The following is a 27,770-nucleotide window of genomic DNA, read 5'->3' on the forward strand; positions in this document are numbered from 1 at the left end:
CCACAGTACTGAAATACAGAAATATTTTATCAATTGGATGCTGCTCCAGCCATTCCTTTTCACCTACCAACAAAGAACCCTTGCCTTGCAAAAAAAAGAAAAGGCAGCATCTTGCTGTATTCTTGCTGGGCACTGCCCCACTGTGGCCACAGAGCACTGCTGGACTCACCCTTGGAACACAGAGATGCTGGTGCTGCAAGGGAAAAGCAAAGGCTGACAGGGAAAAGCAGGTTAAAGAATTCAAGAGTTATGAACACGCCATCATATATATGAGCATGTACAAACACAGCAAGAGCTGAAGGTGTTAGTGCAAATACCCTCCCACCCACACAGATGCAACTGCCAAAGAGGCCTCTAGTTTGGGAATGTGCAGTTGGGAGTAGTTAGAGCAGCACCAGGGTGCATCTCAAGGCAGGTCAGCAGGGCAAGGGGTTGGAGAGGCCTAGTAAGGTCATGTTTAACATTACAAAATAAAGCATTGTTCAACTGCAAAGTTTATTTAACAGTGCACACATATTTACACAGAGCTGTATCAGACCATTCAACAAATATCAGCACAGAAGAAAATACTGGCATCTTTGTTAGAATGATTGTCTCTGCCAGAATGAAACAGCTATCATACAAAAATACAGTTTTCCTTTTACCTAAGGCACTGCTCTAAAAGTCTAAAACAGTTCTATGGCATTTCTGAACAGCAAGAGGGAGAGGGCTGAGGGCTTCTTTTGCAACTGTGGTGTTGAGGAAAGAACACGTGTAGTTCCAGCAAAACCATCTGCATTTACCCACTGCAAACAGCTGCCATGTGGATGAATCGCTGGAATTGGAGGATCAGCCAGTGGTTTGTAGCAAGATTTGAGACAGCTATTCTTTAAAGTAACCACCTATCCAGTCTATCCTTACAGGAGACATCAGAACAAGGCTGCATTATTACTTTTAGTAGCAATTTTCAGAAGATGCTTCGTTAATCTCTTCATGCTGTAAAAAGCAGGCAAGTTCAGGTTAAATAGATTATTTAATGCAGGCTTTAGGGGAGGGAAAATATATATGCAATTGGCAGCCACTGTTACACAGCTGGAACTGATACACTTAGAATAATGAACATGAACAAAACATGACTTCAATGGTCTAATACTGTTATGTACACAATAAAATAATACTTCCATAAGTGTAGATAAATAAGTAAATCAAAAGGAAAACATTTTTTAAAAGCATGACACATTAAACTGCACTGACAGACATATCTAGAGACTTGACATTTTTGCAATATATTAGTGCACATGCTGTAAAATATTTTGATGTTTGCCAATAGATTAAAACATATTAGTGATGGTACAACACCAGATTTTGAAACTGTCAAAATTTTCACATTAGACAAGGAATTTTTCTTCTCCATTCAAAACTGAAGATAGTCAATTCTGCATTTTTAAATAGCACATGAACTAACAAGCAACATTTTTCTAGACATTACAGAGGGAGTTCAGCTTTAACACACACTGAATGAGTCTTTTATTTAATCAAGGGCCATTTTAGAAATATGCAAAGTCTGCAGCTAAGAGGGGAGCCTCCAGTAGCCTTCTGCTGTACATGATACTGATATGGAAATAAAAAATCCAAAAGACTCAAACAGGTTACTGTAAAGTCTGTAAAAGGGAAACAAGGGATATTTGAACTAGGAAACCTTATCTAACAATAAGCTAAACGAATGGAAAAAGAACATCAGCAAAACAGTTTCCCTGAAATGTTTCAAGGTGCAAATTAGAACTTTTTCATCCCTCCCCTGGTGTTTTTTGCAAAGTTGAAGATGGATAAAGGTAAACAAGCAGCTTTTCAAAACAAGGCCTTCGTACTTGAGAAAATACTGGATTACTGAAGTGCAATCAGATTATTTCCAGGTCTCTAGTGTTCACAGTTCTGTCCAAAGAGCAAAGAGAAGAAAACATGTAACCATCATAACTGTGTGTATGCCACATGCATCCATCATCACTGTCAGAGTCTACATCCAGGAGTGAGCACAGAACCAATTAGACACTTATGGTCCAAAACCAGCACAGTAGGGTTTTCTTTCTTTTTACAGGAATGTTAGTTTTCAAAGTTGTGTACAGAATTCTTAAACCATATTAAGTCTAAACATTTTCAAGGTCAAAATTAGAAGGCAACGCTTTCTTTGCTAAAAAGTTAATGATTTTGCTCACAACAAAATGTGATCAGCAGAATCACATTAAATCTGTCTATTCCCGTGGCCCAGTCAGTCTTGGCCAGGAGGGAGGCCTCCATCAGGTTGTGCCCACGGGACTAAAATCCACAAGACGCAGAGTGACAGAGGAGACTCAGGAAACAGTTCAGTCTAGAAAAGTGCTACACTTTAATCAAACAAAGTGCTACACATCACTGAAAGAAAATGTGGATAGCAAGGCTCATTTCTTCCACTACCATTCATTTCACTGATCACACAGTCATTTATCTCATGGAAAGAGATCTCCTGCTGTGAATATGGCCATTTGGGGTTTAGCTCCAACACCAGGGAATTCTAGTCTATGTTACATAACTACCTTCCTGAAGCCTCTCTGACACACCAGGCTGTACTGCATGAAGGTTTGCCTTCCCAAGTACATGTGGCTTGAGATGCAGCCCTGCTTCTTTCAGGAAATTCAGAGAATTTTGTGTGTGTACAGCTTTATTACTCCTCTCAAAATGTAACACAACTGTCTGTGGAACTTCAGGTTGGTGCTACCTGCCTCAGTGAAGTGAAACACTATTCTACAGCTAATACCTTGCTAGAGTTTGAGGACACCTTGTAAGACCACGCAGGTCAGCATCAAAAAGTTACAGAACATGCCTAGGAGTGGAAAGATCTTGCCTGTAGAGTTACATCAGACACCTTTTAAACTGTTAGTATCTTCAAAAGTAACATGTGCCATTTAAGGTATCTCAGAAGAAGCTTAAAGTACAACAGATGAGCTTCAGTGCTGGTAGGAGATACTGGAGCTTCACAAGGGCTCAGCTGTGTCTTTGGAAGAGCCTTAATGTTGGGCCTTAGCAAGTCCCTAAAAAGGCATTGATTGGTGACTCCTTTTGACAGAATTCAAGTTACCAGCACTAAAGAAAGAGCTTTCCCTCTGGTCTACACATTGGAAAAAGTGCCTTGAAAATAAGAAGCTGTAGTTAAGGCAAAGAGAGCAAAATGCAAGGAAGTTAATTGCCTAGGCAGAGGAAGAGACAGACAGGGAAGTCAGCTTGGATTACCTGATGAAGCATCTATAGGTTTGGTCAATGAATTCACTGCACCATCTTCCTCAAAAGCCAATTTGGGACTAGGAGGTATTGTAGCAGCATCATTCAAGTTTTGATTACAGTTACCAGCAGAGATGCTGTCCGAGCTCAGTTTGGTTGACTTGGAATGTACTCCAACGTCAATGAACTCCTCAAAAGTCCATGAACCAGATTTTCCATTAAGATTCTGAATAAGTCCAATTGTATGATCAGCTTCATTAACACCCGATTTCACTGAGTCATCGATAACCACTTCTTTTGCAGGATGGCTAGGAAAAAAAAAAAAAGGACACTTGTATTACACTTTCTGCACGTTTAACCTTTAGATTTATTCCAGGTCAAACAATTAGCAGACTTAAAACTCTGCAAAGCACTGAATGTCCTGAAGGGCATTTCCAGACAAGCTCCTCCAGCTGCCACACAGGATGTCCCCTCCAAGAGCCAATGGGGAAGAACAACTCACCAACACATACCAACTTTTTACTGTACTAACAGCTCTCAGGTAAGGTCTGGCTGCAGAAATTTGATATAAGAAAGCAACAAGTTTAAAGCCCTGAACCATTAAATCCCAATTTTAGTAGTGTGCATTTCTCCTTTTTTTCCTCCAGCTGTGACTTTTCAGGCACAAAACTAAGCCTCAGAAGACCAGAAATATTTAAAAGATTCAAAATCTAAACCCAAATCATTGATCAATTTTCATTCATTCTTTGAAGAATCACGAAAATGTCTTTATACTCCATCACTGGAGGAATGAGATTAATTTATTGTCACTTTAAAAAAGCGTTCACAATGTCATTTCTAAATCATTAGCATTTAGATGAGCAAATGGAACAAGCATCAGAGGACAGATTTTCCAGCAGCTGATAGAAATGCTTTATGTTCAAAAAGATAAAATCTGAAATACCACAAAAACCATTCCCCACCAAGGGAGGCTTTTGTGTTCTATCTGGTGTTTCAGCATAACGTTGTTCTAGAGCTTTCCTGTAGGTTATTCTTCCTTTTCAGTGTTATCTCCCCTCCCTCTTGTTTCACGTTTTGTTAATGAGAAGAACTGCAAGCCATTTCAAGGGAGAAGATTTCAAGCCAATGCCACTCTTTATAAGCAACACTGCCATGTTGTAACACTGGCTGTGTCTCACTTCTCAGCAAAGCCAGTACTGTTAGCATGGTGCCAACTAAACAAACAATTATCCTGAGCTAACTGTTCTGTGTGAGGCACTGAACTGACAGCACACACACACCACATGTCTGGAGCAAGGCACAGACACACCACAAAGCCAGCGGGGTGCAAGACAGGCAAAGCTACAGACAGTGCTAAATTTATTTTAAATGTAGAGAGAGATTTTTTGTGTGATGGATAACTGCTCTGACAGTAAAGCAGTTGCCTACACAAACTCACCTGGAATCCTTTAGTTCACTAACAGACAGAGACCCCTCATCACTTTTCAAGTCACTTCCATTCATGAACACTTCACTGGCCTTCAACTCTGACTCATCTTGTTCCTCAGAGATCAAGCTTTGTGCAGTCTCTAAACAACCCTCTGCTTCCCTCTTGACTTCCTGGAGCAAGTCAATGCCATTTAGCTTTCCTGAAAATGGGGGAAAAACAAGAAATAAATTAAAAAGGAGAGCTTCAGTAACAGAATGGTTAGAATACGAGTGTCAAAATGACCTTTCCTAGCTAAAACTCAGGGCACTGGGCTTCAATCATTTTGCTATAGATAAGCTGCCTATAACAACATGAAACTCATTTTTCATCTTTAAAAATCCACTTGTAAAATGAAAGTTGCCTCCATCTCATTCTTGAATCATTTTGACTGTTTCTCTGTCCAAGCAGAGAGTCTCCCTGGCATTTCTGGGACTGGTGTCTCAGACCACCACAGTGCTGTTATGTGAGTGACCTTTTCAACAACCTTAAACATCACTGAGAGACTCACTGCTACTCAGATCTGACTCATCCACAAGTTTCCTTACCTGGTTGATCAGTCTTCTCAAGACCCAACTCTTCCTCCTCTTCAATATCCTCTCCCTCCATCACCTCTGAGGCAGATTTCCCTTCATTCTGCAACTGAATTGCCGGAGTGTTACTTGGAATAGCTCCCCACCCTCCAGCATTTCACAAATGGCTCAATCACAGCTCCCACACAGGACAATTCTGTGACCAGCAGTGAGGCCACACAAGTCCAAAGGCTCACAGACAACCAGCTCACCCAGTAATATATGTTCTACTGAGCCAGAGCCTGTGGGACCCACTTCCACCTCCTACCTATTATTCCTGAGTTCCTTTTCCCCTCATTTCTCCAAGGTGTGTGCTAAATTTTTATTGATTTTCAGCTATATGAAGACTTAGATCTTTGAATATTCAGACAAGAACAACTATTCCCCAGTAAGCACAACTGACCACAAACCTCACTGCATTAACAAAAATACATCCAACAATCCAAGGGGCATCCAAGATTTGCTTTAAGCAAACAGATGATACCAATGCTGGCAGAATGTATACAATCAAAAAAAAAAAGCCCTACTAACCAGTGGGGGTTTTTTAAACCAATCTGCAAGTGATAACAGATCACACTGTAGGCCTTGAACAAAAATACATCCAAGACTTTTTGTCAGAACAAGCAGAGCAGAAGAGTGTGTGCAATGGGAAGCTATTGGAAATTATTCTGGTGCACCAGAACTTTGTACTCTACACGGAAGCCAGTCTGTGTAAGGATAACAGAGAAAGACAGGATACAAGGCAAAGCCTCCTCAAGGAAAGGCCTATTCTGTTATTATACAGATCCAAACAAAAAAGTACCTTGGATTCGCTTTGATCCGATTTTCGTGTTCTTTTCATTATTTCTTCAATTCTCTGTTAAAACATGGAAAATATTTGCAGAGCTTTATATTTCAGCATTCTGGTTTAAGTTTTCAATCATATTTTCATATTTCATTAATTTAATACTTTATTCACTGTTTTTAAAGCCCAGAAGCCAGAGTTTGCTTTTTTTAAAAATAAACACACTACTTCTATTTAAATGCATCAGAAACTGTTTGTCTGTTCAGTTTAACATCCCAACCACTATTTTAGGCTGAGAATTCAAAACAGTCTACCTTTTTTCTTTCAAGCCTTTCCTGCATATTTTGCTGCATAATTCTCTCTCTTTCCAGTCGCTGTCTTTCAGCCTCTTCTTGAGCTTTTGCTTCAGCTTCTTCTCTCTGAAAATAAAACAAAAAGAAAAGAGCACCCAGTGCACAGGTCATTCCCAAGAGTCAAAAGCAGAGCTGTTACAGAGATTCTGGTTCAACACAGACAGGCACATCAGACAATCACTATTTAATATGACCACACATTGCAGCTAAATGCCATTACCCAGCTACTGACACGAAATATATACTACCATGACATTCAGAAACTGAACGTCAACTATATTGATATAATGCAAATGTTCTGAATGTTGAGCTACTCAGAGCTCAAACTATATTTCAGGACGAACATTTGTCTAAGAAGGATAATTTATAAAGTAACAAGACAGCAATTAAATTCTGAATGTGTCAAGATTAACTCAAAAATCTTGGCAGTCAGGTATTGCTACCAAGACACTTAGTGTAGAACATCTTCTGTTCCTTTTACACTGTAAAATCTTTTCCAGTGTGACTGGAAAGAAACATAGTTAACACTCTGAATAATTGTCATAAACTTAAATAAGCTTATAGAGAAATGTTCAGACACATTGCAATGCTATCCATAAGATACAGCACTTTAAACACAAAATTTCATTGTAAAACTGCCTTAGCTTTCAGAATAAATCTAATTTAAGGAAAGTCCACTTTTTGCAGAACAGCTCCCTTCAGTTCAAAGGACGCCTTTGTAATGGTACATGGATACTTGCTGTGGAAGACTATTTAGTAACAGGAAAAGCGGACTTGGAAACACTACCAATCTTTCTTTTAAAGGAATCAGGGCAAGCCAGATGACTTTCCAGACAGACCACCTCCTTGTAACTCATAGCAGTAAGCTGGTAAAGTGGGCTCGGTACAGATATTTTATGTATGCAAAATGATGCCTCCTTGACAGCCAAAAAAAATTTCCAGAATAGCTGCTTCTGCCCACACTTGAATTTACCAAACGTTGGGGAAAAAAATTTTAAAAAATCACACACAAGAGGGGAAGGAAAGAACCTGCAGACACTCTCAAATCCATCTCAGACAGGATGAACTCTGCTTTACATCATTCCTGACAGAGACCTGTCAAAACCGTTACGTGAAAGAAACAAAAACAGCCCTCTGGAAAACACGGTGGCAGCTTGTACCAGGAACACAGTTGGAGCCACAGACCTGGTGCTGAAGCTCTGCGAGTTTTTCCTGCTCTTCCTGCTCCCGCCGGATCCTCTCCTCCTCAGCCTGTCTTTGCTGTTCTTCATAGAACAGTCTCTTCTCCTCCTCCTGCTTCCGGAGCTCCTCTTCCCGTCGTGCTTTTTCCTCAGTTGCTCTCTTGGCCATCTCTTCCTCTCTGATTCTGGTGTTTCCAAGATACAGGTTACTGACTGGGTATTTATTTCTTTAAAAGTGTGCATGCATGTGAGACAGAGCAGGAAAGCATGAAGTTCTAAATAATCCAGTCACAAAATTACTGCATAAAGGCACTTTCTGTGGGGATTTGTCACCACCCAGACTAGTCAAAGGAAAAATCAGAATAACTTGGAAGAAACTATCTGTGAGTATATGTTACTTGCTGATTAAGTCAAGGCCAAGGCAGGTTGTTCCAATAACGGAATGTTTGATTGAGAATGGGATTAAGCAACAACCATTTAATAAACACCATCTGCAACCATAACATGAATGAAGATTTTAATCACTGTCAAACATAAATTTAGTGGGATTTCCTAAAAAACCTCTTTCTTCTATAGCCTGAATTCAGAGGTACACTGCCAGCTCATGCAGACACACACAGCAGATCTGATGACATATTTCTGATAAAACACCTAAAACAGATTATATTAAAGTTTCTGACAGCTTTACATCCATGACCAGAAAACAGATAAAATCTGATATTCCACCATGTTCATAGAAGCAAAGACAGGTGACCCCTGACCTGGAATAAAGTTATTCAGCACTAACTTAGCAAATTATTTTTAACAACTTCTATGTGGTGAACCAGATGCACACTGATCTAACACTTTGAATTACTTGCCTGCCACATTACTGATCTAGATTTCAGATCACTAACATGAGATTTAATGTACCATCAGACCACTGCCTGAGCTCAGCAAAGGAAAAATTTAATACAGAGAGGTTTGACTATTTCAAACCAAATACAAACAAACCAAACACAAGTGATGTAAAAAGCACATTCTGGTTTTGAATTAAAAGCCCCACTGGTGACTGTAAGGAAAAAGAAGCAGTGATTTCACATGGACTATGCATTATATATATACTGAGATATAAACTGATGTTACACACAGCAACCTGTCCCATCTCAAATGTGCTAGTGCCTCCTTGCTTCAGGAACTGCATTAAGATTTGCAGGAACTTAAATTAAGATTTGGAAAACATATACAGTTGGAATGTCCATTCCAACCACATCCCACCACTGAAAGCATCCCTTCCTTCTCTCAACTGTTACCTTTCTTCTTCTTGTCTCTGAATTCTTTCTTGGTCTTCGCGCTCTCTTTGCTCTCGTGCCAGACGTCGCTTCTCTGCCAAGATTTTAGCAGCTTCTTCAGCTGTGGTGGTCCCTGCTACTGTTTTGCTACCTGATTCTGCAAAGGTTAAAAGAAACTGCTGTTAAAAAGCTCCAGTAACTTAAAATTAAGAAAGACGTTATCACTGTCAGATGAGATCTTTCTCATGACATCTGATCCACTATCTGTTCGAGCAGTGCTCATCACTCACTGAGTGCACCCTTACTAAGGGCCTGCCAGAGCTGAAGAGGAGCCCTCAAGAGTTGCAGAGCCCCAATATCTCACTGACAGTGAAACAATAACAACTCATTTCAATACTGATCCAGCCATATTCCAGATGATACACTTAAAGATACTCTCCAATTATCATAGCACTCAAAACATGTTTCTGAAAAGACATGTTTTCAGAATACATAACTCTTGAACACTGAAAAGAAAACTGAAAACAAATACTACTTTAGGACATATACTTCACATTCTTCTAATAAAACTGAATGCACATGACCCTAAAGAGGAAATACTAATTTTTGTATTTTTCATTTTTCATAACATTAAAATTCATGCCTTTATATTTATAGAGTACCTTAGAGTGCAAATAATCACCATTTTATCTGGCCCTGAAGGCACATACTAATGACTTCAGTAATTCTGTATTTCTACACATTAGCAACAAATCAATTTCCAATTTACATGGAGATCAAAACAGCTTCAACCACCAGGCTAATAAATATTTGCACGGTCCTGCAGTTTATGTTTCTTCATGTCCTGCCTGGTGTTATGGTGTCTGAACATCAGTCTGAACTATTATAAATTAACATTAGGAAAAACACCCAGAACCATGTTGCCATCCAGCTACTCTCAATATAAATACTGAAAGAACTCTGATTTTTATCAGTTACTAGTCTGTAGAAATATTTAGGACCTCATCATCTGAATATTCAGAGAATATTAGCTCTTGATGTCAGGAAAGCAGTAAGATCATAATGTTGGTGAGGACCTGCCTTTCTTCTTTTTAATATTTTACAAAACAGCACGTATACGTTTGCTTAACATAAGCCTTCAAGTCAAGGTAATTTTAATGAACAACGACATCAGGGTTTGACCAGCTATTTTGCTTCTGACCTAAAGACAAATCACTCAAAACACAATGTCATCATTAGGAACTTTAATACCTGAAAAGCTGCTTAAGCCCCATGGGCACGTAGTCACTACCTGCAACTGCAGGGCATAATTACACACAGCAAACCCTCAGCAGCTGAATCATGGTTGTGCTTTGTGCATAAAAATTGGTTCTGGCAGTCCTAGGTAAAGCATTTCAGCACTGATGGAGTGCAGGCACAGAGAGTTGTCTAATATTTAGATTTATTCAATGCTGAAAAAATACCAGTTCCCCAGAATACACATTGCTTCTGATTTGGGGAAAAAACTGCAGTCATGTTGGTACAAACGAAAATCAGCCATGACTGAAAGCTGAACACAGTCCAAAGAGTCCTCCTCCTCCTGAGCAAGAAAGACCATTCCCCTGTAGTTATAAAAAGCATTAGCTGATCTGCCTATTCAAGACAGGCAAGTGCTTTTCTTCCTATATTCTGTAACTTTACTTTCTACTTAAAGGAGGGAGAACAATGAAGAAATCAAAATGTCTCTCTTTTCCTCTGCCATATCAGTGTCTTGCCAATTCAGACTAGTCACTTTTTACAGCAGAGGTTGTTTTCTGTTGTGCACTTGCACAGCACCCAACACAGCAATCCTGTTTTAACACCTCTGGAATCTCTCTCAGTTGTATCAAATCTGGCTGATACTTAATGTGAGGTTTAACCTATTTTTCCTCCTCAAAACTGAACCTAAATGAGAAAATCAAATGCTCAGCAAGAAACCTAAAGGTTTTAGACTTTTAGGTTCTAGGGTTACAACATGATAATGACAGCTTGAAATATGATGAATATCTGGTATTGACAGAAGAAAATTAGTCACAACAGTTCAGAACACTTGTGTATATGGAAAGAACAGAGGGAAAACAACCAAAAGAAAGGCTTGGAGACCTGAAGCCTATATGGGACCTTCCCATTACATTTTCACTTCTGAAGCTTTACTGATGCTTTCCACACGGTTACTTCAGTACTGTTTTCATCTCCATGCACCCCTTGTACAGTCTGTTTCCATAGGGCAGGACATAAAACTTCCCAACATGACTGATAGCAGGTCGTAAGAAGATTCTTCCAGTGTTTCACACTCAGCTTCTTTTTCCTTGTACTCCCAGACATTCCTGGTAAGAACTGTCTTTTTCAAAGAGCACCTTTTTGTGATGGGAGGGGAAAGAGGGAAACATGCAAGAGAACATCTCAGAACACTCACAAAGTGTAGTATTAGTTGGATGGAGGGAGGATTCCAACACATTTCAAGGCAAGTCATCTATTCACAATCTAGGAATCATATTCCAAAGCCTTCAATACCCAGATACAAAAAGTGGGGCTCCATGATAGTTAATTACCTATCATCACGCATAAGGTGAGAGCTCAAGAAGGAGCACTTCTTATGCTTAAAGTTGAACAAGCCTTTTAATTCTCAGAGAAGCTGCGAAAGGCTGCTGCCAGAAATGACAACTGCTCCAAGTCACTGAAAAATAAAAAGTGTTTTACTGTGGAACAGTGTATTTTAGTAGGAAGACACAAAAAAACAAGACAAAAACTGACAAAAACTTGATTGCTGTCACCAACAAGGCAAACAAGTTCAGTTTGAAGGAGAAGAGATGGGATGAAGATACAAGTGCACAAAGCTGAAATTAGGCTGAACCTAGAAGACCTGGAGACTGATTTGCCACATGCCATTTACTGGTGGGCTCTGACTTCAGAAGCTGCCAGGGATATGGAATTGCACCAACCCACAAGGTGAACTGCTAACACAGAAGTGTTAAAAGGCAAATTGCCTTGAAAATTGAAAGCAACTTTTTAAGAAAAAATATTTCGGCTCACTTAGCAATATTGCAGTGTACCAAAACATTCAAAGAGATACATGAAATCATCTCTATGTTGAAGAATATGCCCACTATTTCCTTATCTTCTACATGTCAAAGAAAAAGAGCTTCATCCAGCCTCAGTGTGAGTCACTACAAAGATGGCTAGAGCTTCCAGATTGGCAATAAACTAAAATGGAAACAGATAAATCGGGTTAATACAGTTTCAGAAGTCAGTGTAGAGAGGAGACAGGTGGGGCATCCAAGAAACAAGGATGGATGTTCTTGTTCCAGAATAACTGGAAGTCGCAGGACTAGGACAAACTGTTATGGAGGTTTCAACCAACTGATGACACTGATCACGAGTGACTGTGCCCCCTCTGAGGCATGAGAGACACTTATCACGGTAACGCAGCACATCGAGGGAGGGACATTCTGACTGCAAAGACAAAGGATGTGACACTGAAGATGGATGTGCAACTTCACAGGAACATCCACCTCTGACTGACATCCAGGCTTCCTTCTACAGGAACACATGCTCAGAGAACTGTATCATGAGTGAGTTCTTCAGCTGACTGACACTGCTGCACATCCAGCACTGGGCAGTGTCAGGAAGAGCCTCAGCAATGACAAAGAACTGCAGTAGCCAAGGAATGCACACAGGAACCACACATGCACTAACGTGCAGCAAGCACACATTCCCACTTACCTGGTGTCTGAAGGATTCACCCCCAGTATTGCCACTGGCTGTAACTTAAATTCCAGAGATTCCTCCTTTTCCTGTCAAGTGGCCCCTAAGTTCTTCTCCACAGAGAATTGCCTGCCAGACCTCATCAGAAGGCTCTCCCAGATTCTGGAGATGGCAGCTGGCATTTTTTCTGGTAAGAGGGCCAGGGGCTGTGCTCACTTGGCACAGTGAAGAGGACCAAGACACTAATTGCTTATCTGGTATATGGTTCTCCTTAATCTACCAGGATAATTTCTCAGTGTGATCTGTGAACTGATCACTTTTCCTTAGGCAACAATGATTATACACTCACTGGATCTGAGGCTGAGGCAGCCTTCAAGCATTGTGAAAACTGTCTCAGCCTGTGATGCACCAGGAGCTGATTTCGTCCTCCAAGCAGGTCTCTACAGGAGCATTTTAAGAACTACCAACTGGACTGAAAGACCTCTGTGTAGTTTAACTACTGATTTTATAAACCTAAGCTAGCAGATCCCTCAGCTAGTACAGCTGAAGCCCAAAAGGCAAAGAGAACTTTTGCTTTTCTTAAAATTATAGTACAAGTAGCAATATTGAAAGCTCCTGACTTTAATCTCCAAGTCCAATAAACCAACTACTGCACTGAAATCCACAGCCCAAAGTCATACCATGTAAAATTATTGTATACTCAGCAATTAACAGCTTCTGCCTTTAAGCATCCTACCCTCTAAGTGCTCTGCCTCACTGGTGTTGTTTCACCAGTCCTAGCACACACTGGAGAGGCCTCTAATTAGAGTCAGAGACTGAGAAACACCCACCTTCTTTGGTCTTTGTGCTAGCTGCTCCCACATCCCTGTCCAAGGCTGGGGAAGCACCTTGCTCTTGTCCTGTTCCTTCTGTGCTCTTATCCTTTGGTTTGCTCTCTGCTTCAGTCTTCTTTTTGGTAATGTTTATAACACCTGGTGTGAGAGGAGGACGCTGGATGGGTGCTGGTTTAGAGACTGGAGTAGGAGATGGTGGCCTTTGTTTTGACACACCAGGTGAAGGTGGACGAGTCTTTTGCCTGTTGAAATAAAGACTATTTTCAGGATTAACAATGAAAACCTCAAACACGCATCTGAGGACAGCAGTCTCCTTTGTTTAGTTTACATTACATACCTCACTTTTTAAAACAAATCCACCCAAAAACTACAGTTGCCTTTCTCATAAAACTTAAATACAGGATTTCAGAATACCCTGAGCACCCGGACTCCCTCCTTCTGGGCTAAACATCAAAACAGGTACACTAGCCCAGACCTCCATTTACTCCATATCAAGGATGAACCCTGTGATTCCAATCCAAGAAACTTCCTACATTAATACAGGCAGATCAGCTTATTCAAAAGCTTGCAGGTTTCCCTGCTGGTTTTGGTGCATAGACTGTAGAGAAAACCAGGGTGTATTTTTGTCTGCACAACAAAGGTTGAAGTAAGAGCTGCATCTCTACTGTGAGAAAGGGAAACTGGACCCAAAATTAAATCCTTTTCTGTACAAACAAGGCACAGTGTAGGTCATTCAAATTCTAACAGCACAGCTGTCTTGAGACAGGAAGCATCCTTCATTTTGTTCTGAATGAAAGAAGGTATTTAACCTGGACACGTACCGAACTGCAGAAGGTGACGGAGGACGCTTCACCAAATTAGCAGGAGAGGGGGATCTTCTATGGGCAGACACAGATGGTGAAGGAGGGCGCCTTAAACCAGATCCTGGGGATGGCTTTTCTGTCTCTGATTTCTAGAAGATACATAAAACCAAAATACTGCTGACTCTCTAGAATACTTACAGTCAGAGGAGCTGCTATTCCAACAAACATACAACTTCTCAACAAGATGTACTTCACATTTCCTTTATGTTCCAAAACACAGACCTGCTCTGTGTTTGATTTCTACATACATTAAACTTCGGGAATCATAAACAGCAAACAGTATGCCTTCAAGATACAAGAGAGATCAAGGACCATAAAATTCCAATTTGATTTTAATACTGTGTCTTTTTTAAACAAATGCTATTTAACGTTTCAATAATGCTTACTGAAAGCAACAGCAAACCTGATGAAACAGGATCCCATCCTGAGCTGTTCCAACCCCCACCCCCCGATTAACAGAAACCTGATTGCTGTGGCTTTTCAACAAACCTGGGTTGAATCAGGTGAACTTGCATCAGATGAAGACAGAGAGGACTTCAACCTGTCGATGCTACGACTGCGCACGGGCACTTTAGGAGCTGGGACTGAGGAACTGATGGAACTGGTTGAAGCTGAACGAGGACAGAGGTGAGATTCTATAAAAGTTAGGAATTTGACAAGACAAAACGAGAGCCAAGTGCACAGTATAAGAACAAGAGAAAAGGAAGAGGGAGAAAAAGAGAAAGAAAGATTGTGTGTGTTAGAAACCATACAGGGAAACACTGCAGGCAGTGCACATTGCAATGGATCATGGACACAGACACCATCACCACACAATTAGTACTTTGGAAGCAACAGCACCAAGAATAAAACCATTCTGAAAGCAGCAGTCTGAAGAAGATAAAAATAAAATGCTTTTCCAAAAATTGACTAAATTTGCAGTACTTTAATTTTAGCCAAGTTGCATCTGATCACAAGCGCTTCAGTTTTAATGCCTCAGCATCTTTCCTGACAGGTTCAGACCTTAAGCATGTTTCCTCCATACTCAAGGAAGAAACAGTCCTTCTTTTCAAAGTGTATTTATAAAGCAGCATTACATCAGGACTCTCAACATTACTATACAAACTTTTCTTATAAAATATGCATTGTGCACCATTATTTTATTCTACTTTCCCTCTCTAACTCCTTTAATACTACATATGTGTGCCCTTTGTTCACATTAACAAATCAAAATAGGTGGTGAAAAAGAAATCTATCAAGAGAAAAAGGTCAATGGTTAAACTAAAATACCTTCCTGTGAGAGTGTCAATCTCTTCACATATAAGATATTGAAAGAAATTTTATCTTAATTCTTTTTCCACTAACATCATCATAGATAGAAAAGCATACATAGATGCAAAAATCTACTTCTGAAACTAGATATTGGATTTTCTGTAATCCAAATAAATTGTGACAGATGCCAGCACTTAATTTTGTAATTTTAAGGAAAATACATTTTATTTTTATACTTGCAGCATTTGTGCAAGGAAACCTGCATTCTGTTGGTGCACAGGTTGTGCTAAAGCACAGGTACTTTTCTACTGAAATGAAGAAAGTACCTCTAAGTAAACTTATAAAAATATATCTTTAATTCAGCAATAGTAAGTCACATGCTAAAAGTAAAAGTGAAAAAGATGGTATTTCCCCACATGAGATGAACTGAGATATTCATGGCAAAACAAAAGCAGCACATACATAGTTGTGCAAAAACATGACCACTGATTACACCCCAGAAAAGTAAGAACTGATTATTGCACAAGGGGAGCAGTGTAGAAATGTCACCATTACCAACAAGGACCAAGTGAAGTGGTGTAAGATAAAAAACAAAGACGGGATAACATACTTAACAGGAAACAAGCAGAACTGGGAACACAAATTGTAAGGTAAAAGAGGAGAAAGGACTCCACATTGGTTCCAGAGATGCATTTACTGGGGCATTATTACAACCAATAACAATTCCAAGACCCGTGGGATGCAGCTACGGCTTGTCCACAATGCAGATTTCTACACTAGTACTAAACTGAGCTCCAGTCTGGGCTTATCAGCTCAGTCTGGACTGATATAAAATTGCTTGAGTCAGCCAGGGTTTCTCTCTTCTCCTTCTAGGATGCCTTGACCTCTACAAACAGCCTGAACGAAGCCAGCTCAGGCTCCCTGTACTTAACATAACCCCATAGTCACGTTCCTACATGAGTTTCTCCCCCTAAAGAAATTTAGGTTTTGCAGTTTGAAATTACAGGTTTGAGTTTTGTGCCTTTAATTTCCTAGTACTGTTCTGACTGGTATATCTTAGATTCATTTGAGAGTACGAATGCAGATCTCTGTCAGTTAAACCCTCTCCCCCCCAAAAAAAATAACCCAGAACTAACACCAGAATCTGCTTCTCTGCAGAGCAAGTAAACTGGCACTGGAGTTTAAAATCCAGTATCATTCCATGGTTTTGTAAACTAAACACGCAACGCAGCATGTGAATTGGTTACTACTGACCACAAAAAATACTGGATAAGTAATATTACATGTAACCATGTATTAACTGATTCACACTCAAGTGTAGCACAGTTAGCAACTAACATCTAAGTTCTTGCTTGAAGAGCAACTGCACAAAACTTTGAGGCTTTGCTGCCCTCCTGTTACCTGAGGGATCCTGTCCATCAGCCGAGAGGGTAGCAGCACTTTTACTCCTAGCTAGGGAGGCCTGTGTGGGGGCGAGGAGGCGACTGATTACGCTACTGTCCAGAGGACTGAGCTGGGAGCGACGAGCTAAATGACAGGAACAAATGAAAAAGGATCCAACATGAAATCATATCATGGAAAAGACAAGCAGTACCAAGCAAAGGAACACTGAGCATTGCTGCAAATTGTAACAGTTTTGGAAGAACAGCACTGAAGTCATGGAGAGGGAAATCCCAACCAAAAGTACAGAAGGGTTAAACACTGCAATCTCTTATGTTGCACGTCTCCTTCTTGGCTTGCTTAATAGTAGTGATTTTAATGTGCAAAAACTGGCACATGTACAACAGAAGTGAATGCTGAATTCAGTCAAAGTATGAGAAGGTTTTGACTGAGCTCTTCAGAGCTACATTCTCTGGATTGCAGGAAAGGCTGTTCTGACACAATGAACAGAAGACTTGCAAGTCAAAGCGAGCAGTTATTGTCAGGCATCGTCTGCACACACAAATCCACATGGACAGCACCCAGCCTTCTCCCATACAGGAAAGGTTCTGAATCAGAGTGTAATTCCCACTGCTGGCAACAGCTGCTAAAAAGGAAAGTTTCAGAACTGTTAACTCAAAGGGAAAAAGTGTCAGAGAAGGTGCTAGTCTTCAGCTTTAGGAAGAGTTCCTAAGGAAGAGGTTATTTGTAACCTAGTGGGGAATACACAGACCAAAAGAGATTGAAGTGAGAACAAGTTTCTTCCTTCATTTGCATGCACAAGGCTTAGGCCAGCAGCAGGAACAGAGAAGTTGCTTTTAAACTGAGGAATGAAAGAGAGCTTAGAAAGCAAAGGTAAGATTTGACTAAGAAGTGAACATCAGTGACATTTTTACCATTTCTTACATTTGAACCTACCAGCGTTCAAATACATCACTCTCTTAAGTGGAGAGATGTGTTGTTATATGCTTGCAGTGCCATTTAACAAAGGCCTCCTTAGAGGATTTCTTTTTTGTCCAAAGGGTAAAATTTAACCTTTACCATTTACAATTTTATCTTTAACACTGGGTAACTAAAAAGCCATTAAAAAGTTTCACCAGAAAACTAGTGAAAGTAAGCCTATATAAACTTTACTATGAATGGCTTTAAAAAAAATATTCAGTTTTATGAAACAACCACCTGGTTTTTCTTCCTTTTTCACTTTTTCTAGTTCTGCAGAGGATTGGGGTTTACTACTCATCCTACTCAAAGATGTGCTCCTCTTCTTTTCTGTTCCTCCTGGAGACCAAGCGTAAGGAAAATTATTTTTAAAAAGATACATAAATATGTGATTTCCTAAATTGCCATCCCATGCTTTGCTTCTGCCAATCAGCTAAAAACACCAATCTATCATTATGAAGCACTGTTTTCTCATGAGCTAAATGATTTGGCTACCACTTGTCTACTCTCCCCCCACCCTTCCACTTTTCAGAGGAATAAGACTGGTTTACAGAGACAGTTATCCAACATCTGGCACTGCAATGAGCATAACAATACCTATGCCACAGTGCACAGACCACATGAATGCCTGAATGAAAACAGTCACAATGAAACTGGGACATGGTTTAAAGTCAACTTCAAATATCCCATTTACTGCCTCCCAATTCTCAAAACAAACTGGTTTCTAGCACCTTTCTGTTCCCCCTGCGAACCTTTGAGTGCTGACTGCTGGGAATGTAGAGGAACTTTGTTATTCAGTCTGTTTAATGAGGCACTTCTCTTTGTGGTACCTGGAAGTGAAAGTGCATGGATTAATTATGTTGAAAAGCCCAGAGGTCCCCTCCAACACCTGCCCCACTTCCTTAAGATAGAGAAGAATGATTAAGTTACTTTATGATACTGAATTCTTCAGAAGCAGCAAAACTGGATCAGGGAAGAATCATTTTATATAAAGCATTATTTCTTATATTCTAGCATATTACTGATCACAGCAGCAGGATGTCAGTCACAACAGATTCTTGTTCGACCTATTGAGGCCATCCTTATACACCTTTTAAAATAAATGAGAATTTTAAAAGGCCATTGCTCACATTCTGTATGAGTGAGCTCAGAATTAGCACAGAACACAGCTGATGAAATACTCCACTGATCCAGGGACAAGCATCTTCCTCTCATTTCTACATTCTTCTCCTCTACCTTCCCAAGCACACACACACACAACAGAAGCAATCTGGTTAATTCTGAGACTGTATTTTCTGTCCCCTGAATTTACCCATCCTGTTACCAAACAGCCATTTCTCCCTGAGCAACGGATCAAGAGCACAGGATTGCTCTAAGTCAGCCTCTACATCCTGACCACATAGATCACTTGGAGTCCTGTCCAAATTTGTTGTATTTCAGGCCACCTAAGAATTTTTCCTCCAAAGTGACTAAGGATTCACAAAGGATTTCAGGGTATGACAGTAAGTTTGAAAGCAATCCCAATTAGTTGATAATTAGTGACTTCCTTTGTTAGTAGCTTAATTTGTACTTTACAGACCTGCTTCTGACTCAGAGCTGAACCCTCCAGACACATCATATATAAATATAATTTAAAGTCACAAGCAGCCTCCAGTGACTCAGAGCTCCTGCCAGTACAGATATAGTCACTGATTTCCCTACCAGGCACACAGAGTATGAGCACAAGTTATAATGCTGCATCACCTTCCAACATGAACCAGTGAAAGCACCTTTAGTTGTGTGTCTGTGTCAGGAATTCTCCTGGCACAGCTCGTTTGATCAAAGGCTGCAGATTAGCAGAACACTGCAGCACAGACCTAGTTGAATCTGGTTTTGTAATAAACAGCTTTTAGCTTTTTCATGTTTTCCATCATTTTGTTAAAAAAAAAAAATCAAAATCAAACCCCCACACATTTGGAACACAGGCAGGCTCCTATGAAACTCTGGGAAGATTCCCCACAAGGAAACCTCAGGCTAAAACAAGCTGATATGTGCTCATACAAATGATTTTTATTTATCTTAACAAGTAGATTAGGACAATTTCTTGTGTTTCATAATTATTTTTTTCGATTTCCAGCAGGCTGATTGCCCTCTGCCCCATCCCAATACATTCTATAAATCATGGCAGAGAGGAGACTCACATGCACAGGTTTAGCAGAATGGAAAAAACCAGAAAACTCTCTCATTCTCTACATGCCTGCTAAGACTAGTTGTGTGATGCACATTTTAAACATGACACGCTGCAGCCAGGAGTTTCATCCACCCCAAAGATGCAATTCAAAGTGAGACTGGAGGCCACAGAAATTGGTAGATGATCCATCTCTAGAGTGCAAACACTTTCAGAAACCGTTAAAAAAAAATAAGAAAACAGAAATGGCCTGGAAGCAACTATTCCCTGGTAGTCACTGGAACAGAAAATAACCCAGAATGCTTGCAAGCAGTGGTGTGCACTAACAGTGCACACCATAATCTGAGTATCAGTATCAAGATTACACTAAATTATTGGGCTAGGAAGCTGTGTCAGAGCTGCACACTATGGCTACAATCATGATAAAACTCCAGGTCAAAGCAACACCATCTCCTCCCACCCAAAAAGAACTCCCACAGGTGACATTATTTTTCATGCATCCTTCTCTATTTGGTTAAAGCAGAATTCTAATACTAAAAAGAAAGTGTGTCTACAGAGTACAGGCACACCAGAACTATGTCAAAACTAAGTTGATTTTTTCCTTTCTACAGGCAATCAAAAGACTGAAGCTGTCTAACAGAACAAGGCAAAGTTTATTTATGTACTATTTTTATTTTGCTGAAATTTTAGGGTGGGAATTAAGGCATGCAAACCTGTAAAGATGATGGGAAGTGATTTGTGAATCAATCATTTACGAAGATTTGACTTTAGTAACACAATTACAGAAATGAAAAAATAAAAAACCAGCAATTTTTACCGTTACTCTTCTCCTCTAAGAGAGCTCACATCAACTGGGTCAAAGCCCTCAACAGTCAAGCTGGATTAACAAATTGCATGAAACGCATTTGAGATCAAAATATGAAGTGAGTCACACAGCAAGGGAGGAGGGAGGACATCATTCCACCTCCTGTCTCCTCCCCAGCCCCAGTCCAGCAGTACCACACACACACACTTACTTCGATCAGAGGCGTTCAGAAGCGCTGCAGACGACGACAACCGTTTGCTGACGGCACCTTCTGCCTGTTTGAGGTTGGCTGTGGACGTGGAGCGTTTGCTGCCTGGGGAGAGAAGTGCTGACTTCAGAACTCACCTTCATACCTGAGGGAGAACCTTTCACACATTGCTGAGAGCTCACTCTGGAAGCATTGCATCCTGAAAGCTATTTTCACTTCTGCTCAATGAGAAACAGAAATGATTTTGTTTTCCTTTGAATAGACTTGATACCATTAGCACCAGTTGGAACATGCACAGAAAAGGCAGAGTTTAGTGGAGTCGTGCCAATATTTCATGTACATGTATGCAAACAAGGGATTTTTAAACCCTGTGCTCCTAATGTGTAAAGACAAAAGCTACTGAGGCTCTGTGTCGTTACTAGACTGGTAAGAAACAGAGAATAACAATAAAACCTAAAATGCAATAATTTCTTTCTTTATTCTTTCCACACAGGTATGTCAAAACTGTTTTTCAATCGCTAGTTAATAAGCCAAACCAAACCAAATTATTTTGGAGGGATAAAATCAAGTCCTAAGGAAAGGCAAGAAAGCATTCCTGATTACTTCCCAAGGGTTTCTGTAAGTATTTTAGAAATTTCCAATTTTTCTCTAAAAGCTATTCCTTAAGTTCATGTTTCCCATCTATTTTGCAACTCTTCTGAAAATGCCACAAGAAGCATTCTTTTTTGTATGTGTATATACACAGACAGATATATACACATAAATCACATCTCGCATGGTAGAACTGCAAGTTTATTACAAGTCAGATAAATAACAGCTTTTTAATTTCAAATAATGTGCTTTCAGGATGAACACTATTCCAGAGTATAAAAGCCTTGGAAAAGCATGTACCTGTTGCTATAGAAACTCACTAAGCAGAAAACATTAATGCACACAAAGTAGTACAGATCAGGTTAACAAACACACAGAATTCTATACATCAAACACAAATCATCGATTTCACTGTCATATTGGACAGCAAAGACGATTAATCTGAACTCATTAGTGCAGAAGTACCAAAGGATAAAGCAGCACTACTCACCATCTTTTCCCTTTGCCAGCAAGCTACAACAGCCCCTTACAGCCAGAGCCAGCACCTAAGGATTGCTATGGACAGCCCTGTGGGAAGCTCTTGGGACAGTGAACAAGAGCAAAGTCTACACAGGATAAGAGGGAGAAAGGGAAATCTACTGAATCTAGTTAAGAAATGAAGAGCTGAGCTTAGTGGATATTTTCCCAACATAACAAGAAGAAAAAAAAAGGGTAGTTTATGAATGAAGCCTGAGAGCTGGGATAACTAAACAGCCTTAAGAGGTTTTATATATGAAAATCAGGAAACACATAATTCACGTATTTGGGCAATTTGGAAGGTAAAGGCTTCCCCCTAGTGTCTGCTCTTAAAAGGAAATCCAGTCTCCTGCTTGAACTCAAGAGAGTCCAAGGCCTGCAAACATCATGGACACTTCACACAAATTTCCCTTGGTTCAAACTAGGACTTCAGGACTTGAGTGACATCTGAGATTTGGTCTATCACCTACTGAGACCCAGATGGCAAAAAGGAAACTTTGCCTTAAGAAAAATTATATTGAACTAAGTTAATTCTTTTCCACCAAGGTTGCAAGTTCTGGAGGCAGGCTGTGCTGTTTTATAAGATATAAGAGGCGATACTTCTACTAGAGAACTCAGAAGAAGAAAGTACTGGCTAAATATGACTGTTCGAAAAAGGAAAAAAATCAGTCTCTATATTTTAGGGGAACAGAGGGCAGTGGTGAGAGAGAGCATGAGCTACTATCTCAATTGATGCCTTGACAGAAAGAAATCTAATTGGTAAAGGGTGCTCATACAGATATTTGAGTTTTCTTTTTCCAGAAAATTTGAGTTTGCATTAATTGCTTAAGATATTACGAGGTCAGTGCTTTTTCGATCAATACATCTGCAAATATATGATCAGACAGCCTCAACTTTTTCCCTGCCTCACCCACAGCTCCTACAGACTTTAAAGATTTGGATGATTCACTAGAAAAAAAGCTTTAGAACACAGATGGGATATTCTCAAGTCAGTCAATCTGGTTATGTAGCTATTTACAAAATAACTTTTGAAAAAGTATCTCAAATATCATTCTTTGGGGAAAGTCAGAAAACTTCCCTCATGGGATTTGAAATGGAAGAAGCAAACAACACTCAGCTCACATGATACCAGACTTCTGTATTTTCCTAATGGAAGAGGGAAAGTGCAGCAGCAGAGCCAAAGAAAGCACAGGGCTGCCATGCAGGAAGGCCTGAAACTGGGTAAGGAGCTTGGACACATGGTATCTTAATAAAATCACGATGACAGTGAGCAGCTTTCAATCCTGGCTTCTCACAGGGTTTCACTGAGAGAGGGAGCTGCAGCACAGCCTATCTGAGCTTGGATGAAATTAGGCTACATAAAATAAGATTAGCTGTCTCTCACTTCCCTCCAAATTTCTACTAGGACAAGGAAGCTCTTTATTTAGAAAGGAGAGGCTCTGGCAGCCCCATTTCTATTCTAATAGCACGTCTCCACTCCTGAAGCACCTGAATGTCCAGTTCTCCTCAGCAGTCACCACTAAACTACCTCATTTACCAGGGCTCTGTCATCAAGGATGCTTTATTACACAGCCTGGCCATTTCTCTTGGCAGACCCACACCCTGCCTGTTTCATCTGAGCACTGACAGCAATGTCATCAATGTAACATTTGACTCTGGGGCTTTCATCAATTTTTAAATTTCAGGCCATCAGTAGGATCCTTGCTGTGGTCTCAATGAATCACACTCTGTACATCCTATAGAATGACGGCTGGGGAAATGTTCAAATTACATGGGTTTCACTTTTCAGAGCACACTGTATGACCCAAAAGCTCTGCTCTACCAGTCAATATTCCTAAATATTACTGTTGACACAGCCAGTTCATGGAAGACGTGTCTGATTCTGTATTTTTTTTTTTTTGCATAGCAATACAACATACAACAAAGCCTTTTGTCCTAAAATGAATATTTGAAATCTGCTCCCCCAATGGCTCTCATTTCAAGAAATGGGGCTTTAATCTCAAATCTGCCACAGAAACTGATGTAGAAAAACACTATTGTATTGAAATTTGCTCTATACATGCTGCTAAAGACAGTGCACTTCTTGGCCCCAATGATGTAATGCAGCAGAGTTTATATGGTGTCATTTTTCAGAGTAAAACAAAAGGTAATTGTCTTTCCTGCAATTACGTAAATATAAGGTGAAATGGACCAAATAAGGATTTTTTTAGAAAGTCATCTGGACTTAAGTATCCTACATGGTTTGGGTAGATTTTTCATAATAATTACCTGATGGGCTCTCAGAAAGTTAAACAGAATTACCCTGAAACAGGAATAAATATGAGAAGTGTAAAACCAACCAGGGTTCCACATTATCCACCTCATGTATGAGGACTGCACGCTTGAAACAGTAACATAAAATGAAACACAAATTTAAAACAATGTGGAAGCACAAGGGTTTGACTAAGACACTGCATTATCTGTTTATCTCCATAGCAATTTTTTTTCCAAATTGGTGCCAAGTTATCCAAATTGATCTATTGCAGCTGAACAATCTACTCCTCCTCTTGCTACATTATGATGCATAAATTCCAGCTTAAGCACCTATTATTATATCAGGAGTGTTTGTGTTTGAAGACATTTTATCTTAAATGTGCTTCAGCAGCGCTGAAGATCTTCCTTCACAATAAAAAGGACAGACAAGGCTCATTTCCTCACATCAATTAGGAGAGAGCAAAGAACGTTATGTTATGTTTTTTACTAAGTTTAGATTTAAAATAAGGTAGGAAAAACCAGTGATTTCTTAAACATGTAAGGCAAATGTGATTTCCCAGTTTCAAGGTTAAATGATAAATGGTAACGTGGGATACAGCAACTGGATCTAAATATGTATCCAAGGAATACATGTTAAAACAGGTAAGCCAATCCAGCCAAACTGGCTAATTTTGGAGAAAATTAGAGATTTGTGCTGTGCAGAATAAGAGAAGAGAGAAGTTAGATAAAATAGACATGCTTCAACTGTGTTGCCAGAATAAGCCAGAGTAGTTAAATCATACTCAGTCAGACTTTCATTGCATTTTGGTGTCTCACTTGTCTCTGTTACAGAACAGCTGCATTGCATTAGTAATGCTGTGGGCATGCACAGACTGTCAGGACTCAGATTCAGCTGGGTCTCAGCTGAGAGTTATCATCATCTCCAATCAACTACAAGAAATAATTTTGCTTATTAAACATATAGCCTTGACAAATATATCAGTGATTCAAAGCATTTCTATGAATGGCTCAGTCTGTGCTCTGGAAAGTGCCAGAAATCCAATGAAAACACATTTAATGTATACAATTATCTTTAGATAATTGGACAGATCTGATTTTGCAAAACCCTTCATGGGAAAAGTATCAAACTGCACAAAGGATTCATTCCCTTTCAGCAAAATACCATTTGATTTTGCAAATGTTACTTCAATTGCTGGTAAAACAAAGCAAGAAAACAAACCAAGCCCTACCATGTACTTTTTGCAAATTAGGCAGCAATGAAAGGATTTGAAATTGCCTTTTAAAAACCCAGACTACTGAACTGATTTTTATTCAAATACTTGCCCCTAAGAATTTCTCTTCTCCTACCCACGCTGTATTCAGCCATCTTTAAAAACCCAAATGCACACATCCTGTCCCTGAAAATTCCCTCAGAATGCCATGACTTAAGCTGTAGTTGAATTAGCTGGGAGGGATAGTTAAAACAAGGAGGGCTGCCTTCTACTTAGGGATCACATTTGTTGCACAGCTGGCCAAGATCCAGGAAAAGATCTACAAGAAGCTGGTTTTCCTTAGTTTCAGACAAAGAAGAACTCAAGTTTAAAAGGTTAGTAGTAAGTGTAAAACAACAGAAAAAGAACATTTTAGAAATCAATACCACCAGTTCCACCTTCATCTGTGCTCTGTTGTTCTGTAGAAGAAGAAGGTTTGTAAACTAAGTCATGAGGTCAAATAGTAAAAAATGCAAGTTAATCGAAAAATAACAATAACATGTCAAAGCACTTTCAAACGTTATAAACACACACTCAAGCTGACAGAAGATGACAGTACTAAAACAAACTCAGTCCAGCTCCATCAGCACAGAAGATAGGCTGAATTGAAGCATTTTTTCTTTTATTTTATTCCTTGACAATAACTTAAGTTACTTATTGGCAGGGTCTTCCAGTCAGGTAGTGAATGAAAAGATCTCTTCCAATGCAATCCTGATTTGCTAGTCTGATTTTAGAATGTTTACAAGCAGAAACAGTTAACTGTGTGAAACAGGAAATGATCTGAGCTCAGACTGAAGAGTGCTAAAACACATCACCTAATCCAGAATAGAACCCATGCTCTGAGAAGCTTGGGCAGTGCCCACTGAACCTCATCACCCATGACTGGGCATTCAAGTAATCAGTAAGCATGCTGTAGCTCTAAAGGTGTGTTTAAAACATGTTAGATGTGATATTACAATACAACTGGGTTTGTTTGTTTTTATCACCAGTCTTAATACTCCATTACATGTACTGCATTTGAAGGACTCAATTATTTTAACATTATACATTACAATTCCCCCTATCTGAGGGCTGGGGGCTGGCAATACAATTCTGTCAGGTCTTGTACTTCCCACGGGGCTTCTCTCTAGCTCTTCTCAAGGTCAAAAACAGTTCTAAGTCTGAGCAGCATTTCAGGGCAAGCACAGATATGATTCTTTCCCCATTAGCTACCTGTAGATCCTGCTTTAAGATCCAAGACAGTAAAGGATGCCCAGATCCCTATGAATAGTGCTGCATTTGCCAGCGTTCACATATAATATTCTGTGATTTTAGGCCTACTAGAAAATGTGCTGCTTACCTGTTTTGCTTTCTGAATCTGGAGTTACAGATCCTCCCCATGACCACCTCTTCTGCCGTGTTTCCAGCCGCTGATTCCGCTCCAAGGTACGATGCATAACTGCTTCGTATCTCTCCTATCAAACAACATCTCCATGAAGCTGTAACCATGAAGCACAGCTACACCAGAGATTTGTATGATTTATAATGTTTTACCTACGCTGCCTGATTAACAAGCTTTTGTTAAAGAAACTATCATGTAAAGAATGTTGAGGGCAATTAATGGCTTCAAAACACTGCAAACATGATTAGGTTGAGCTAAACCACAGATAATCTATTCTACTCTTTACTTAAAATAGCCACCAAACAGATTTCCTATTCAGTAAACAGCACTACTTATTTTCTAAATAGGGATGAACCCCAAACTGAACAAGAGTAATTGCTTACCCTTTAAACTATTTATATTCTGAAGTTATTTCTAAAAGGTGATAAGAATTCTCATTATAGAATAACAAATAGAAGTTATTTGTATTCTTCAAGAACTATACAAACACTGACCCAAGTCTTAACAGACATTAGGAGACATACGATGAAACTAGAAACAGCAAGACAAAGGTAAAACTGCAAAAAAAAGACCAATCAACTCCAGAATCAACTCAGCAACCACTGCTGACAGGGCAAAGGGGGCTGAAAGAAGCTTTTGCTCCTGTCTTACAACGAGTAACTGCTAACAGAGGAGCTTCAGCTCTTGTGCATAATAATGAACTGTAGGACTGTT

The 27,770-nt window shown here is 39.7% G+C and overlaps 1 protein-coding gene across 9 annotated transcripts in view; it reads right to left on the bottom strand.

Annotated features, from left to right (window-relative positions):
• Positions 1-476: 476 nt before the first annotated feature.
• Positions 477-27,770, bottom strand: part of MAP7D3 (MAP7 domain containing 3) — a 45,365-nt gene continuing 18,071 nt past the window's right edge. For 2 of the 9 annotated variants that reach the window (XM_051784089.1, XM_051784145.1), the window contains exons 5-20: positions 27,015-27,129; positions 26,062-26,094; positions 21,069-21,170; positions 18,617-18,715; positions 18,126-18,224; positions 16,929-17,054; positions 14,766-14,911; positions 14,235-14,365; positions 13,411-13,655; positions 8,879-9,014; positions 7,591-7,771; positions 6,367-6,471; positions 6,071-6,124; positions 5,245-5,338; positions 4,670-4,859; positions 477-3,539 (exon numbers count right to left, since the gene is read on the bottom strand). In XM_051784089.1, coding sequence (XP_051640049.1) covers positions 3,230-3,539; positions 4,670-4,859; positions 5,245-5,338; positions 6,071-6,124; positions 6,367-6,471; positions 7,591-7,771; positions 8,879-9,014; positions 13,411-13,655; positions 14,235-14,365; positions 14,766-14,911; positions 16,929-17,054; positions 18,126-18,224; positions 18,617-18,715; positions 21,069-21,170; positions 26,062-26,094; positions 27,015-27,129 — 2,166 coding nt within the window. In that variant the 3' untranslated portion in view covers positions 477-3,229. The remainder of the gene's footprint in view (positions 3,540-4,669; positions 4,860-5,244; positions 5,339-6,070; positions 6,125-6,366; positions 6,472-7,590; positions 7,772-8,878; positions 9,015-13,410; positions 13,656-14,234; positions 14,366-14,765; positions 14,912-16,928; positions 17,055-18,125; positions 18,225-18,616; positions 18,716-21,068; positions 21,171-26,061; positions 26,095-27,014; positions 27,130-27,770) is intronic. The other 7 variants (XM_051784106.1, XM_051784097.1, XM_051784116.1 and 4 more) reach the window with 7 other exon arrangements.

Source organism: Manacus candei, unplaced genomic scaffold, assembly GCF_025592945.1.
Source record: "Manacus candei isolate 608988 ecotype Guabito, Panama unplaced genomic scaffold, ASM2559294v1 h1tg000003l, whole genome shotgun sequence".
NCBI lineage: Eukaryota > Metazoa > Chordata > Aves > Passeriformes > Pipridae > Manacus > Manacus candei.